Below are 16,373 nucleotides of genomic sequence, written 5' to 3' on the forward strand. Positions count from 1 at the left end.
ACTTTGCTGTCGCATCAAAAAAAGGTTGTAGTGCATGAGATCATAACAGCCAAACAACCTATGCAAGCACATGGGAAGTAAAAACAAAGCAGATGAAGTAGGATCGTGACGGAGCTGTGGAAAAATGACTTCATCACCTTTCTACTAGCAGATAAAAAGAGAGTGACTGCAGTGATGGATACAACTCCACACAAAATGAAAGCACAAATGCTCCTCTACCACGTATGTCAAAAGAAAATTGAATCCCACACAACGATTCAAGTCCAAGCTAGGATCAATTTTGAAAGAGTAGTCAGAGGGAGGTCATCTCATATGATCTCTGGTGATGTACATTTTATGGATTGCCCAAGGTGCATGAAACTGAGACACTACTTAGACCTATCATTTGCGTTTGTCGTATCAGTTATCAAATAGCCAAATTCTTCGTTAGTGTCTTGGGACCATTAGTAGGATGCAGTAAACACCATATTAAGAACAGAGGGGATTTTGTCTATAAAATTGAGGACTTCAAAGCGCGCTCCTCACAGAAACTGGTATCCTGTAATGTCAGCGTGCTATTTACCAGGATGAGGAAACTGAACGTTATCAGACATGGACTCAAACAACTGGGGAATTAGCTCACCAACCTCAACCTGGATTATAAGCTTGTATTAATCAAAATATGAATCGATACAGACCACGTATATGAAGCAAATGAATTAAACTGAACACATCGATATTATAAATCAACAAGAAATGTAAAATACATGTTTCAGTGTGCTACTGAAACCCTGGGAGGAAAACTGGGGTAGAATTTGCTTACACTAGCAACAGTTACAGTGAACACCACATCAGTAGAGGAGTGAAAGAGCAGTGGACCCAGATATCATTAGACCAACACCAGACTGATTACAGCACTGATTGGGAAGGGGTCAGTGGTCAATGGATGACCGGAGAAAGATCAAGAAGGCCATTCACATCCTATGCCAGACACCGTCTTTGAACCAACACAGAGGTTGTGATCTCCTCTCCCTCTATACACTGTTATCAAGTGACCAAAGACCTGTACTTTCTGTAGGTCACGTGATTACAGCTGAGCAAGTCCCACATGCCAAGGGGCGATATAACCAAAAGCTTCAGGAATAACTCAGTAGTTAACCTTGAACCTTACCCTTGAATTTGAATTTTTTTTTATCACAGTATAGGCATTCCCAATATCGAGAATCAACCTCAATATACATGTACAGCTGACAGCAGTTAAAATGTTTAGCCACATCAGTAAAACTGTTTAAACCCACCATCTCAAAACCACAAACTGAATGTACCCCAAGATTCAATACTGGTCCATTTTGTTTTTCTGCTCATAAATAAATAATCTTCTGAAAGAAGTTGGGTGTCAAATGTATACAGTAGACACGATCATTTATGTATCAGCAAAAACTCCTTGGGCAGTGAAGTTGACAACTTAGCAGTAAGTCTGTAACTCTCAGTGGCAGCAGGATTGCCATACAAAAACAGCTTCAGTTTGCTTTTCATCAAACAGAAAAGGCTATGATAGGCTTATAATACATATTAATGAAAAGAAAAAAGAAGAAGTAACTGAGTTTAAATATCTAGGTGTCATTTAAGATTATCAACTGAAGTTTTATGCATACATTAGGAAAATGTCAAAGACCATCAACTATGTGATTTTCTGGGGATCAGTAATAAAGCCTATAATGGCAATATAACCCTAAAAGATAATAGATGAGAGACCATAAAAAAAACAAAATTTTCAAATTCTACAAAATTATAATTTTTTGAGTTTTGATAATTCAAAAAAAAATGTGTAAAAACTAAATTTAAATGCACTGACGGCTTTGCCCAAGGTATAATCTGCCAATTGATCAAACAATATAATATCAGATGAGCCATAACCAGGGGAGAATAAGTGGTAACAGAGCTCCAAGATGCAGAACTACTTTTGTCAAGTCATCTTTTACAGTAAAAGGGTTGCTACTATGGGATGCCTTACCTGCAAGGAACAATACTTACTGGATCTCTCACATACAGTACTTCTATTTTTTCTCTTTTTTCATTCTACTCTCATGTACATATATTTTCATTCTCATATTATTTTATCTTACACACATTTTAATTCTCATACAAATATATGACCTTAAACAACCATTCATGAAACTCTCCTATACATATATTTCAACTCATACAATTATACATTTTTACCATATTTACATGTATTTTAACTCACATAATGATGGATTCATTCCCATATAGATGCATTTGATGTATACATTTAATAATATAAATACATGTATGTGAGAGAAAATGTGTGTGAATGAATGTATGTGTGAATGTAGAGTGGTCTTTTATCATACTATGATTTGCTGAGAAGCTAAATGCTGGCTCCCATAAATCCTGGATACAATTTGGCTGCCATTGCAAAAGTGTCAACTTCTCTCCAGAAATACTCAACCAATCTTTTTTTAACATGAGTCATCATGGTCTCAATCAGTTAATTCATGCCATCTAATTATTGATGTCTGCCATGTGGTTGTTGATTGACAGGTGATGCTTGCCTGCTGTACGTCTTGGCTTCTGGATTCACACAGACTTGGACTTTCAGACCTTCTGGTTATAGAGCTGACATTATATTTCTTTAGGAAGTCTGTTTTCCTGTTTTTGTGGTTAAGGAGTTGCAATAACAAGACCCACAAACCCTGTCACCATACCCTGATACACCTGATACCCTGTCACGCAGTGTATCAGAGAGTTTGTTACTTGATTACGTCCTCTTAGCACAATTCAACTAATGTAGTCAACCTTAGACATTAGTTTGTATACACTGTACATTAGCATTAAACTATGGTCAGCTAGCTAGGCTGCTGACCAGACGGCTGATTCTGTTGCAGGTGCATGGATATTACTGTGATTGGACGCAAATTAATTTTGTTACATTTCACTAACAGCTGAGGTAAGGTTATAGAGCTACTGTATTTATACGAGATGAGATAATGTAACTATATGAATCCACAGTGTAATACAATCCAAATGGACAGGCAACAAAACTGCATTACATGGCTGTACAGTCTCCTCCCCCATGCACTCTTGGGTCTGATTTCATAGAATGATATTCATCCACATCATGTGCAAACATTTGGGCAAATTACATATTTTGTTGATTTTTGGTTAGAAAGAAAGTAAATAGAACCTCTGCAGCAAGCAGAAATTAAAATGATCCTTTCTTCAAATGTTAATGCACTATAACTTTTTATTTTACAAACTTAAAAAAATAGAAAAAAAACAGTATTTTAGTCATGTGCAAAAGTATGGGCACCAATCTACTGGTAACACTCAGAACTTCAGAACTTGTTAGGACTTAATTGACTTATGAGGATGTGTAAAGCAAGTCAACAATTGTCATTAGGAACTGTCAGCTCATGACAATGTCAGAGCTGATAAATTCTCTAACTCTTCAAAACTGGTAACACTCAACAACCACGGGCTCCTCTAAGCAACTGACTGAGCTTTACTTCCAGTACATGTCATTAAGAAATGGCACCATTCCACTGTGGAGTGTTGAGGAACACATAGGGAAGAGTCATCAGAAGGATACGTTACCTATGATCTCATCACAAAAGTCAATGTCTGAAGTCTGCAAAGAAACATCTGGATAAGCCAGAGTTGTAATGGAAACAAGCACTGTGGATAGTTGAAGTTAAAATTGAGCTCTCTCCACAATCACCAAAGGTGTTTTTGGAGAAAAAAAAGGGGCAACCTTGCCAACTGTTAAGCATGGAAATATTACTCTTGGTTGGGGTTGTGTGGCAGCCTGTGGCACAGGAAACACTGCACTTATAGAGGGAAGAATGGATTTCACTAAATATCAGCAAATTCTGGTTGCAAATGTCCTGTAGTCAGTGAAGCAAGTGAAACTGAAAATAGGCTGGCTTCTACAACAGGATAATGATCCAAAGCAGACCTCAAAATCCACCATGAACTACTTCAAGAAACACAAGCTGAAGCTTGGCTCGCACAATCCCCTGACCCGAACATCACTGAAAATCTGTGGGAAGATCTAAGACATGCTGTATATGCTAGACAGCCTGAAAATATCTCAGAACGTCAAGTGATCTGCAGAAAGAGTGGGTGAAGATTCCTTAATCAAGAACAGAAATACTCTTAGCTGCGTCTGCCAAAGGGGGGTTGCTAAGTACTGACTTAGTAAGGTTTTTTTTTTTTTTTTCAAATTTTTAAGTTCAGGAATAAAAAGTAACAGTTTGCTGCAGGGATTGGATTGACTTCTTTTGACTTCAAAAATAAATAAAATATGTAATTTGCACAGGGGTGCCCAAACTTTTGCATGCATTAGGAGGCAGAGTTACAGTCCTACATGCTTCAGTTACCCACCAAAACCCCATATAGTCTGTGTCTGCCCCCCAACCACTTATGTTAATTAAATCAAAAGTAAACAGAAGGGAAGTCATACATAAAAACCTAATAAAAATTAAGACCACCACTGCAAAAGTACAACAAAATAGGATAATTAAATGTTGACTCTCAAACGCTTAGATCGCTTCCATCTAAAACTGTACTAATAAACAATCTAATCAGATTAACATATTGATTGATGTAGTCTAACTGAAACCTGGCTGTGTCATGATGAATATGTTAGCCCAAAAGAATCCACTCCCCCCAGTCATATTAATACTCACATTCCTCAAGGCACCGACGAAGCAGGGAGAGCTGGAGCCATTTTGCCAGGTGTTATTTGCATGAAATTCTGCATCCTTTTTTCTCCAAACATACCTTTGCTCATTGCAGCCAAAAAGTTCTATTTTAACTTCATCAGTCCACAGGTAGTATTTCCCAAATTTTACAAAATACATCAGACTTGTTTAGATGTTCCTTTGCAAACTTCTGACAATTTTATGGTGAGGATGCAGGAACGTTTTCTTCTGATGACTCTTCCATAAAGTTGCAAGTTGCAAGTGTCACTTCGCAGAAGAACAGCACACAACCACTCCTTTTGCTAGTCTTTGTAGCAATCCTACGAGCAGTTTTCTTGGAAATTTTTCTCGGTCTTCCAGACCTCAACTCGACCTCCACCGTTACTGTCAACTGCCATTTCTTAATTACATTATGAACTGAAGAAACTGCTACCTGAAAACGCTTTGCTATCTTCCTATAGCCTTCTCCTGCTTTGTGGGCATCAATTATTTTAATTTTCACAGTGCTAGGCAGCTGCTGAGAGGAGCCCATAGCTGCTGATTGTTGGGACAAGATTTGAGGAGTCAAAGTTATAAAGCTTTGAAATTTCCAACACCTGGCCCTTATTACTAATGATTTTGAACAAGCCATAGCCCTAACAATCTCATTAAAGTCTGAGACCTTGGTAGAAGTTGTCTGGGAGCTCAAGTCTCTTGTCGTGCCCAAACTTTTGTATGCTGCTCCTTTCCCTTTTTTTTCACTCTAACCTTTAACAAAACAAAATTAATACACTAATCTTGCATGTTGATAAGAATGTTTCACCTTTAATTTTATGCCTTTTGGAGATCAGTTCATCTTCTACTCACTTAACTATACACGGTAAAACAATTTTGACCAGGGATTACACAAACTTTATCATGCAAATATATATATATATATACATACACACACACAGAGACATTATATACAACATTCAGCCACATCAGTAAAACTGTGGTGTGGTTGATCAGTGTACATCTGTAATTGGAACTTGCATTGTGCTATGGTATCTTTCCTCCTGCCCTATCTCTCTCCCTCTCACTCTCTGTCTCTACCCCCCCTGTCCTTCTCTCTCTCTCTGTCTTAACCCAAATGGTCGAGGCAGATGGCTGCCCAACCTGACCCCATTCCGCTCAAGGTTTCCTCCAGTTAAAAGGGAGTTCTTTCTTGCCCCTGTTGCCAACTGTTTGCTCATGGGGAATGTTGGGTCTCTTTAAATATGTGTTCCTTTGATAACCACAGTCCCATAATATGAAAGGTAATGTTTTTGGCCAAAAACTTGACAGTGCTTGAAAGGCCACATTGATTAATGTTATGCTTTTGCCTGTTGAATAATAATTTCATTGTCATAGTCCTGTCTATGTGCCAACACTCCAGTGAAAAGTGAAATGTAATAAAATAGAGAACAATTTTTTTAAGGCTATATCAGTAGCCCACTGATAAAAGTTCAGGGTGGTGTATGTCAGGGTTCAAATGCATTTTTTGAAGTCAAGTGCAATGGGGGAGTGCCAAATGCACTTTCGTAATTTTGTGGCCAGTCTCGCCTGGCAAGCCGAGGGTGCGCTTGGATATAAGATGGGATCAGAAAGGATACATTATTTTGTATTATAGATGAGCATGTAAGAGGCCAATCACATTGGCATTGTCTTTAAATGCAGGGCTCTCACCGTATGATGCACTTACAGTTTGGGAATCCTGTGGAGAATTTTCCTCAGAGGAAATTTGTCTGGGACCAGCAAATATACTGCCAAGAGTAGATAATGATTCTTTTCAAGCTGACTTCATATTTCTGGACATATTGAAGACCCGAAGGTCACCATGTTTTTTGTGCGTAATTTATATTAAAAAAACAAAAAACAAATCATAAAACGATTTTGATTGTCACCACAATGTCAACAAGTAGTCCCTGAATAACTATGAATAATTCATGAATAATTAAGGACAATATAGTAGATAATGATGTGTTAATAAAGAACAGACTGCAAGAACTATATTACAGACTCAATAAGTAAGAGGTTAATTAGTATCTACGAAATGGATTGACCACATTCTTCATAAATCTTTCTGGTTAACTCTGAACCAGAGTTAGCAGCACACAACTAGTAATTACTTACTAATTACTAATTTCTTTATCAATAGTTAGTCATTTTGTGCGTCTTCCAAGTGATACATCACACTGAGAGGTTACAAAGAAGTCCCTCATCTTTATATTATGACAAGTATCTACTGAGTTCTTTCACAATTAGTTCCTTAATAACAAATCATCATGGTACTCAGACCACATATACATAAACAGTTACATCCAAATCTTATTTTTGTTTTTCATGCCTTAAACATAACCGTAATAAACAGAGTATGTACCAGTATAACTAAGCTGAAAAATTTGACCATGGAGCTCTTTGGAAAGGAGACAGCCCCAAAACTGGTTTCACAAAGTGTATTTAAATATTTACAAAATGTCTCAAGGTCTTGCAAGATAATGGTCTAAAAATAAATTCAGACTCATAGAGAAACTAAAAAAAAAAAAAATCAAATATCTAACAATTGTTAAATAGGATTTTACCTTAATCAATCCAATAACATTCTCCGAATAGGTTTTATCGTGTGTTGATTGGCACAACAGTACGGTTCACCTACACCAGAGAAAGAGATTAGCAGGGAAAAGGCATAGACATTAGCAAACACTTTGGCTCCTTAAATTGTTCACTGAAAGGTCCAGAAGGTTTTTCCTTCATCTTTTCTTTTCCACCCAAGGTCCGTGGGGCTCACAAGCAGTGGTTTCTTCTTTTTTCTTGCATACTGATGAATATTCCACAAAATGCAGAAAACTGTCACTGCTCCCCAAAGCTCAACAGAATAAAGCTTAATTCTAGCACTGCTCGCTTTAGATCCAGGACTGCTGAACAGATAATCATAGAAGACAGTTAGCATCATGCCACGTTAGCAGAGCCCCACATAGGTCAGCGTTAGCATGTTTGCAGAAATTCTAATTGTTTGCTGCATATGCTCGGCTACACCTCACTTACCAGTTTTTGTTTGACAGTTAGTGTACAGCCTAAATTAAGACTCAAAATTTGTTCAAGTTTAAGATATACTTTAGGCTTCAGAAATGACCCTGAAAAGACCAGAATTGAATAAGCAACAGGTTCCATAGATCGGAGGGAAAGTGCGTTCATCATTAATTGCAACAGACACGTCCTACTGCCTTGAGATTTTGAGAAACATAGGAAATATAGAATAACATAGAAAATGTATTTATAGAAAAGAATAATAGAATATAGAATAAAATCATAAAATATTGAATAATATAAAATAAGAAATGTATTTGAAAAAAAGAAGTCTCAGCACATATCCCAGTGCTGTGATTAATATTCATACTGTTCAACAAGCCTTTAAACCCTTACATATATGTTGTCATTTTTTGTTAGGCCTACTTGTTCAAAGTAGTTTTGCACTGTTTTACAGTGTGCTCATGGAGGCTGTCTGATGGAACTGTGTATCCAGCTGAGTATCACTATGTTGGGAAAGCAGCTAATTCAGAACAACCTTTTTGAGATTGGAATACCGTAAGTATGCATGACTTTAAATTGATCATTTATCATTACACATCACATTGTCAAGAAGTACTGTTCCTTTTTAAGTTAAAAGCAAAGACTTCAAAAATAAAGCAAAATGCTTTACATTCATCCATGGCACAGTGCTTCTTTCTTCTCAAATTTAGTGCAATTCCAGTCACTTTTATATATTGCAATTTAGCAATAATGAACAGAAAGATGGCCTACACATAAAAGATGCTCTTCGTGCTAGGCTAATCTGAGTATCTCTTTTATTCTTCAGCTCTCTGGAAGAGCAATTACTTTTGAAAACATAATGCATAAGAATTTAATTTTCATAAAATGGAACTGGCTCATGTATTATCCTAAATATGACATGTTGGTCCAGTGATAACTGGTGGGGAGATCATTGCCCCTTTCTCTGTCTCTGGTGTCCTAAATTTGTAAACTGGTAAAACAGCAACCAGCATGTCTGATTTGAAAAACAGAGGATAGACATTTCATACATGTTTAGAGTAGGTTACCATGCCTACAAAAAAAAGTAAATATTATTATGCTCACTTAAGGGGGAACCCTTGCATAACACAAAAATCAAGCTGCAATGAACATCCAATTAATAAGATCCAGCCCTCCAAGTATTTATTTACCCTATTATGAACTCAACAGTTGGAATCAGCAAAATAATAAACAGAACGAAACTAAATTAATTCCAAAACTACAGTGGCTTCAGAAAGTATTCAGACCCGTTTGTGTTATAGATTTGATTTTAAATGGATAAAAATGCTCTTTTTACCCACCAATCTACACTCAATAATCCATAATGAAATGAAAACAAGTTACAAACTCCACCTGTGGCAAATTGAATTGATTGGACATAGTTTAGAAAAGCACACACTTGTGTATATACAGTAAGGTCCCGCAATACACACTGCATGTCAGGACAAAAACCAAACCATGAAGTCCAAGGAACTCTCTTTAGACCTCTATGATAAATCTGTGGCAAAGCATAGATCATAAAACCATTTCTAAAGCTTTGAGTGTTCCCAGGAGCACAGTGGCTTCAATAATTGTGAACTGATCATATGGGGAAGAAGGGCCTTGGTCAGGGTGGTGACCAAGAACCCAACGGTAACGCTAACTGCATGGGAGAGGGAGGGACTGGGAGACTAGATGGAATTGAGGGACGGATGAATGCAGCCAAATACAGAAAGGTTCTTGAAGAAAACCTGCTGCAGAGTGCACATGTCCTGGGACCGAGGCAACGGTTCACCTTTTAACACAACATTGACCCAAAGCATACAGCCAAGACAATGCTGGTGTGCCTACAGGACAAGTCTCTGACTGTCTTTGAGGGGCCCAGCCAAAGCCCAGACTTAGACCCAATAAAGCATCTGTGGAGAGACCTGAAGATGGCAGTTCACAGACACTTTGCATCCAATTTGACGGAGCTTGAGAGGATCTGCCAGGAAGAATGGGATAAACTGGCCAAATTAAACTGTGCAAAGCTCGTAGAGTCTCACCCAGGAAGACCTGAAGCCAAAATTGCTGCAAAAGGGGCTTCAACAAAATACTGAATTAAGGATCTGAATACTTTTTTAAGTAGGAGATTTCAGTTTTATATTTTTAATAAATTTGCAAAAATTTCTAAAAAAGTTTTTTCACTTTATCATTATGGGTTATAGAGTGTGGATTGATTTTATCCATTCAAAATTGAATCTACAACACAATAAAGTGTACAAAAAGTGAAGGGGTCTGAATACTTTCTGAGGCCACTGTGTACACAGTATGTACCTGTCCAGCATTAGCATGTCAGCATAGCTGCATACCACTAGAAGTAAGAGAATGTTTGCATGCTTGTGTGTTCACATTTCTTGTATGTGTTTGTGTGTGTGTGTGTGTGTGTGTGTGTGTGTGTGTGTGTGTGTGTGTGTGTGTGTGTGTGTGTGTGTGTGTGTGTGTGTGTGTGTTTGTGTTTGTGTACGTGTGCATGTGTGGGTGTGCATATTCCTCAGCAAGCTGAAGAAGCTGATTCGCTACATTCGGTCAAAGCAAGGTGCTTTTCAAGAAGAAGAGAGACAGAAGAAGCTGCAGAGATATGAAACTGACCACTTTCTGGAACCATTTGCTGGGTTAACACCTGAATATATGGAAATGAGTCAGTACCACAGATGATATCCCTACACACACACATACACACACACACTCATTCATCAGATCATATTAACTTCATTGTTCAAGGTTTTGAGGTCCTCAAGACAGTGCTTGCATCTTTGTGCATTTGGCAGTGTCATAGTGATATGAGCCAGATCATGTGCAATATATCCGTCTAGTGTTGTTTGGTGCTGGAAACAGGAGAGATCCCATAGTGAACTAAGAATCAAAGCCTAAGAATCACATTGCCTTGTGGAAATATACACCACTCCAGTATGGTTTTAGCAGTAATTTTAGGGTCATTGTCCTGCTGGAAGGTTAACCTCCATCCCAGTCTGAAATCTCTGGCAGACTGAAACAGGTTTTCCTAAAGAACTGCCCTGTATTTAGTGGCATCAATCTTTCCTTAAGTCCTGACCAGTTTTCCAGTCCCTGGCACTGAAAAGCATCCCCACAGCATGATGCTTCACTGTGGGAATGGTGTTCATGGGATGATGGGAAGTGTTGGGTTTATACCACACATTGCGTTTCTCACGATGGCCAAAAAGTCCAATTTTAGTCTCATCTGACCAGAGAACCTTCTTCCATGTATTTGGGGAGTCTGACACATCCTGTTTGTTGAACTCCAAACGTATTTTCTTATTTTTTAAGCAGTGGCTTTTTTCTGGCCACTCCTCCATAAAGCCCCGCTCCTAAAGTGGTGCCATGGAAAAAAACAACATCTCCGTTGTGGATCTTTGCATCTCTTTCAGTGTTATATTTGGTGTCTTTGTTGAATCTCGGATTACTGTCCTCCTTGCCATGTTCTTGAGCTTTGCTGGTTTCAGGTCATTTGCTTTAGGGTGTTGCAGACTTAGGGCCCTTTCAGAACAGGTGCGTTTACACCAACATCGTGTGACAGATCATGTGACACTTTGATTGCACACAGGTTGGACCAGATGGGGAACCAGATTTTGGGGTTTAATAGGAAAGGGGGTTAATACATATGCAATCACAACTTTTCAGTTTTTAATTATTTTTTTTTTTAACAAGGTTTTTTTTTTCATTTCACTTCAACAATTTGGACTATTCTGTTAGTTCCATTAGAGATTCCAAATAAAAATCAGTTTTAATTTCAGGTTATAATGCAACAAAACAAGAAAGACACCAAGGGGCTTGAATACTTAAGCAAGGCACTGTAGGTGTCTATGATAGGACTCCTGTTAACTCCTCAGCATCAAGTATAAATCCACCTTCATGCCTTTGTCGAAGGACGCTTCCATTGTTATTGTTGTTGCTGTGGTGCGTGTCTCTCAAGCACTCTGCTGGCTGTATCCCATCATTTCTTTAAAAATTCAAGGTTCAAATGTGTACGGCAATTATTTGTAATTTGTGCCAGGATATTGGTGGGCAAAGCAGGAAAAACAAAAACAAAGAAAACACAGAACACAGTTTTTGCAAAGCAGTCATGACTGGGTCCAAACACTAGATTTATGAGGAAACACAGCTAAAAAATAAATCCTGCTGAATACAATATGTAGACATTACTTAATACCTAACTCACTCATAAACTTAATATCCTTCAGCCACAGCAGTGAGGATTTAAATCTGCTCATGGTACAATAATTGCTGCAACTGCTGTTGTGGACATTGTTTACTCAATTGATAAAAAGTAACATTATGCTGCACTCTTTGTAGATCTGCCTAAGGCTTTTGATACTGTTAATTATAATATTTTATTAAATATGTTGTGGTCTACTTTTTAATTACTCTTCTTACAGCTTGTTCAGATCAGATCTTTCTGGTATAGTGCAGACTAGCATTGCTGATAGTTTCAAATAATGGTTGATAAAGGTGTCTCACAAGGATGTTCATGCTCCTGTCACTACCCATCACTGAAGACCGCTGTCACACTCACTGCTGTGAGGTATTTGAAAAGGTCAGGAGTTATCACTGACATCTGGAAGGCATCAGCATATCCGTGTTACCAAAGGGTAGGTTAATTTAAAAAAAAAAATCCTAAAACCATAATATATGTTTAGATTCATGACTGAAAGTCTACATGTGAACAATTACAGAAATATGTATACAGATCCTTTATGCTAGAATTATAAAACTGTGTATACACATTGTTCTGTTTTTTAAATTTAAATCTTTGTGGAAGCGGGCACACATGCGCTAGGGATAGGACATACCTTTTTGCATGTCAATACTCCTGCCTTCTCCACCAGTCATCAGACTACCAATTAAAGATCAGCAAAGAAGAGGTGAAATTTTACTAATTGGCCCACATCAGAGAAGTTGTTCAATAAATCTCAGAGCACCTGTCAGTCTGCCTAACCACATGGCTGTGGGTAGTTATAGCACCCGTACCACTTATTCATGACATGTACCTATAAACCATTATCAGCACTGATATCGAAATCATCATTATTAAGCTTTGGAAAGACAAGTGATTTTGGAAAAAATAAATAAATAAATAAAAAATAAAAAATTTACACGGAAATAAAATGATTTGTCCAAAGAATTCTAACGCCCTATATTTCATCTCAAGGTGCACACATTCTCACGGCAGATTCTCTTTTCATAAATTCTAGTTTAAATTCTAGTTTCTTGTGTGTATGTATCGTTCGTACAGTGGCCACAGTTCTTAACTGGGAAAGAATAGTTTCTAGTAAAATGCACCTTACTACTTATGAAATTGTATTGTGATATAATGTTCATATATTGTATAGGGCTTTAGTTGCATCAGCCTCAGCTGGATTTAATGACAGATATGAGGCTGACAGTTAGAAGTGATAACTTTCTAATATAGCTTTCTGTCTTCCTCTGTGTCCAGTTATCCAGTTTGGTTTTGTTACGTTGTTCGTGGCATCCTTCCCCCTGGCTCCGCTCTTTGCTCTGCTCAACAACATCATTGAAATACGACTAGATGCCAAGAAATTTGTGACTGAGTTGCGAAGACCAGTGGCAGCAAGAGCCAAAGACATTGGTAGGTTACATTCAACGTACTGTATCTCTTTTGAAAAGGCATAAAATGCATGAACATACTGGATACTAAAGGAATACAGTGAGATCTTGGTGGAATGTTGTTGCTGTTGTCCTGCAAACATGTTCCTGACTACTGACAAGCTGCAAGGAAATATTTTTCTTTCACTGTAGGAAAAAGAAATAAGTCTTATCTCTAAAATCTAGTAATTGATACATATTGTTATGTCTACAGGTATATGGTACAACTTACTAAGAGGGGTAGCAAAAGTGGCTGTCATCATTAATGTAAGTAACACTTGAATGTATTAATTTATGCTAATGCATACAGTATATGTAGATATTCTGACTTTGATTTGGCTCTGTGCGCCAAGACACTGGGTTTGAAATTATGCAATGACATGCACGCAAAAAGGGCAATGAATCCCATGTTGTTAACCAAATACGGATGTGAATATCCTCTAACATCCAGAATGCTCAATGTCAACAATTTAACTTAAGAGCCATAATGAAATGTTTAATTTGAAACTTTGCAATATTGTCTACACAGTTCTCTAGAAAAGGGAAGGGGAGTGGGTTTTTGCGATTTTAGTCATGATATAGCTTAAAGACATTTGAGAGATTAGATGCTTGAGGAAGTGTCCTACAAACAAGTGACCTAAAAACAAGTGTCCTGCCACAGTGGATCATGTACTTGTTCACAAGAAATGACAGATGCTTATAGCACAATATAGTGTGTCTGCCCCATGGGCAGGAGGACTAATATCTCGTTAAATACATTATGCTTTTCCCAGTGAAGTGTTCTGAGCTTTTTTTAATACAATAGGCTGATGCTAGACCAGCATGTTATGTGTACTGCACATCTTGCCCCAAGAGTAACAGCTGTAAATGGAATAAGCTGAAAAGTATTTTAAAAGAATAGAAACATCACCCTTAATTAAATGGACTGATATGACATACTGTATACCAAAAGTACAAAATTTGTGCCTTGAGAACCACATTACTTAGTACAGATTACACTGCTAATGTTTACCAGCCTTTAGGACACTGTCTGCCATAAGAATGTCACTACTCCACACACATTTACTGTAAATCATGCTACATGCATTAGCATGAAATGCCAAAGCAGCACAGTACTCCTGAGTTCCACAACGTTGAATTGAACAGGTTGTTACTCAAGGTTACCACTACAGCTTTTCCTTGTGTTCAAAGGGCCAATGCGAGAATAGCCCCCACCTCACTATTCCTGCAGGGAAGTTTAAGTCTTTCATTTACATCATTTGTCTGTAATGGATTTCTATTTACATCACACAGTTTGTGCCCCAAAAGCAGCACTGCCCTGCGTACAATAGGCTGATGTTACGATAACAGCTACCTCAAGCGCACTGTCCTCAAGACAGCATTACTGAACATACAGTACGCTAACATTTTGCTGAAATGATAAATGCGTATAGTATACTATATCTGCTCCAAGAGAAGCACAATCCCTTAAAGAGTAAACTGATAATACAGTTACATGATATATGTAGAATAAGACTAGAGAGTAGCGCAATTCTGTGTAATAAGCTCTTACTCAAAGACAGTACAGTAACCTTACATACACAAAACAGTTTGTACTACAATACAACAGACACTAGGTACACCTCAGTTCACTACTTTACAGTATGCAGTAGACTGGGTATAACACATAACATTAAAATCCAAAGCAATTTAGTGTGTTTCCCTGAAAATATCAGCTTAGCAATTTGAGGGAAAAGTTGAATCTCTGAAAAATAAACAGGAACTTCAGAATATCTTAGTATTCGGTATGTCCCCCATATGCTTTAATGACAGCATGCACTCAAGCTGGCATGGACTCCACAAGTTTGTGCAAAACCTGATGACCCAGGTTATCCCAGCATGATCTGACAATTCTCCAAAGAGCTTCTTCTGATGTCACGAATGCTTTGCTTCTTCAGTCTTCAAGTGCCCCTATAAATGTTTAGTGGGGTTGAGGTCAGGTGACTGATGAGGAACGTCCATGACAGCACAGATTTCTTGGTAGTCTTTGGTCTTCAAGTAGTTCTTGCACAGCTTTGAGGTGTGTGCTGCTGCAGTATGAATCCTTCTCCACAAAGATGCAATCCAGTGTATCACATGTCTCTGAAGAATGGAGAGGCACTTCTCCTTGGTTAGGGTGTAGTCAGTTCGGTGGCAAAACACCCCCAGACTTGAATATTCCTACCTCCATGTTTCACTGCGGTTTGATACACTGCGGTACCATTCTCTCTCCTGTTCGTCCCCTTACACACATCCTTCTGTTACTGCCATGAATCTCGATCTTGGATTAATCAGTAAATAGGACTTTTTTCAGTCATCCACTGTGAAATACTGGTATTTCTTAGTCCACCCCAAGCATCTGGCCTTGTTTCCCCTCCTGGGAAGTTGTTTAGAAACTGCTATTTGTCCTCAAAGACGTACAAGACAGCCTTCTTTTGACACTACTTTTGCAGATAGGAGTCTTGCGTTTTTTTTTATTTAACAAATTCTGTTTCTGTGATTAATTTGCCTCTCTATCTCTCAGGGAACAAAGCTTGATGTATTGAGCGTCTGATCTTAGTCTGGCCATGATTTGATGCTAACAAAGCCCATTTTTGCTAAGTAAAACAATTTGACTACTGACACTTTGACTTATTTCTAATGCCATTTTGCCCACTATCACAGTGCTACTTAGTAAGCAATGATCTGCTGGAAACTTGAGGCACAGCCTTATTTATTACAGGTTAACAGTGGCTGCAAGTTGAGTTACTTGAACAAGCCTCTGATGAGTAGATTGAATCCACCTGAGTCTCATCTGAATGCATGCGTCAGTGAAAGGTATAAAACTCAGAAATATCTGACCTTTTATACAAAGGAGTTAAATTCGTCAATGCCACAAACTTGCTTAAATTTGATTACTGACCTAGAAATAGTGTAGAATGTTAAATATTTCATCTT

The 16,373-nt window shown here is 38.0% G+C and overlaps 1 protein-coding gene across 3 annotated transcripts in view; it reads left to right on the forward strand.

Moving 5' to 3' along the window:
• The window catches only part of LOC120793475 (anoctamin-1-like), a 122,052-nt gene that overhangs the window by 74,331 nt on the left and 31,348 nt on the right, over positions 1 to 16,373 (forward strand). For all 3 annotated transcript variants that reach the window (XM_040133595.1, XM_040133596.1, XM_040133597.1), the window contains 4 exons: positions 8,191 to 8,291; positions 10,292 to 10,434; positions 13,249 to 13,401; positions 13,633 to 13,685. In XM_040133595.1, the coding sequence (XP_039989529.1) occupies positions 8,191 to 8,291; positions 10,292 to 10,434; positions 13,249 to 13,401; positions 13,633 to 13,685 (450 nt within the window). The remainder of the gene's footprint in view (positions 1 to 8,190; positions 8,292 to 10,291; positions 10,435 to 13,248; positions 13,402 to 13,632; positions 13,686 to 16,373) is intronic.

The sequence above is a fragment of the Xiphias gladius genome, chromosome 8 (genome assembly GCF_016859285.1).
Source record: "Xiphias gladius isolate SHS-SW01 ecotype Sanya breed wild chromosome 8, ASM1685928v1, whole genome shotgun sequence".
In the NCBI taxonomy this organism is placed as follows: domain Eukaryota; kingdom Metazoa; phylum Chordata; class Actinopteri; order Istiophoriformes; family Xiphiidae; genus Xiphias; species Xiphias gladius.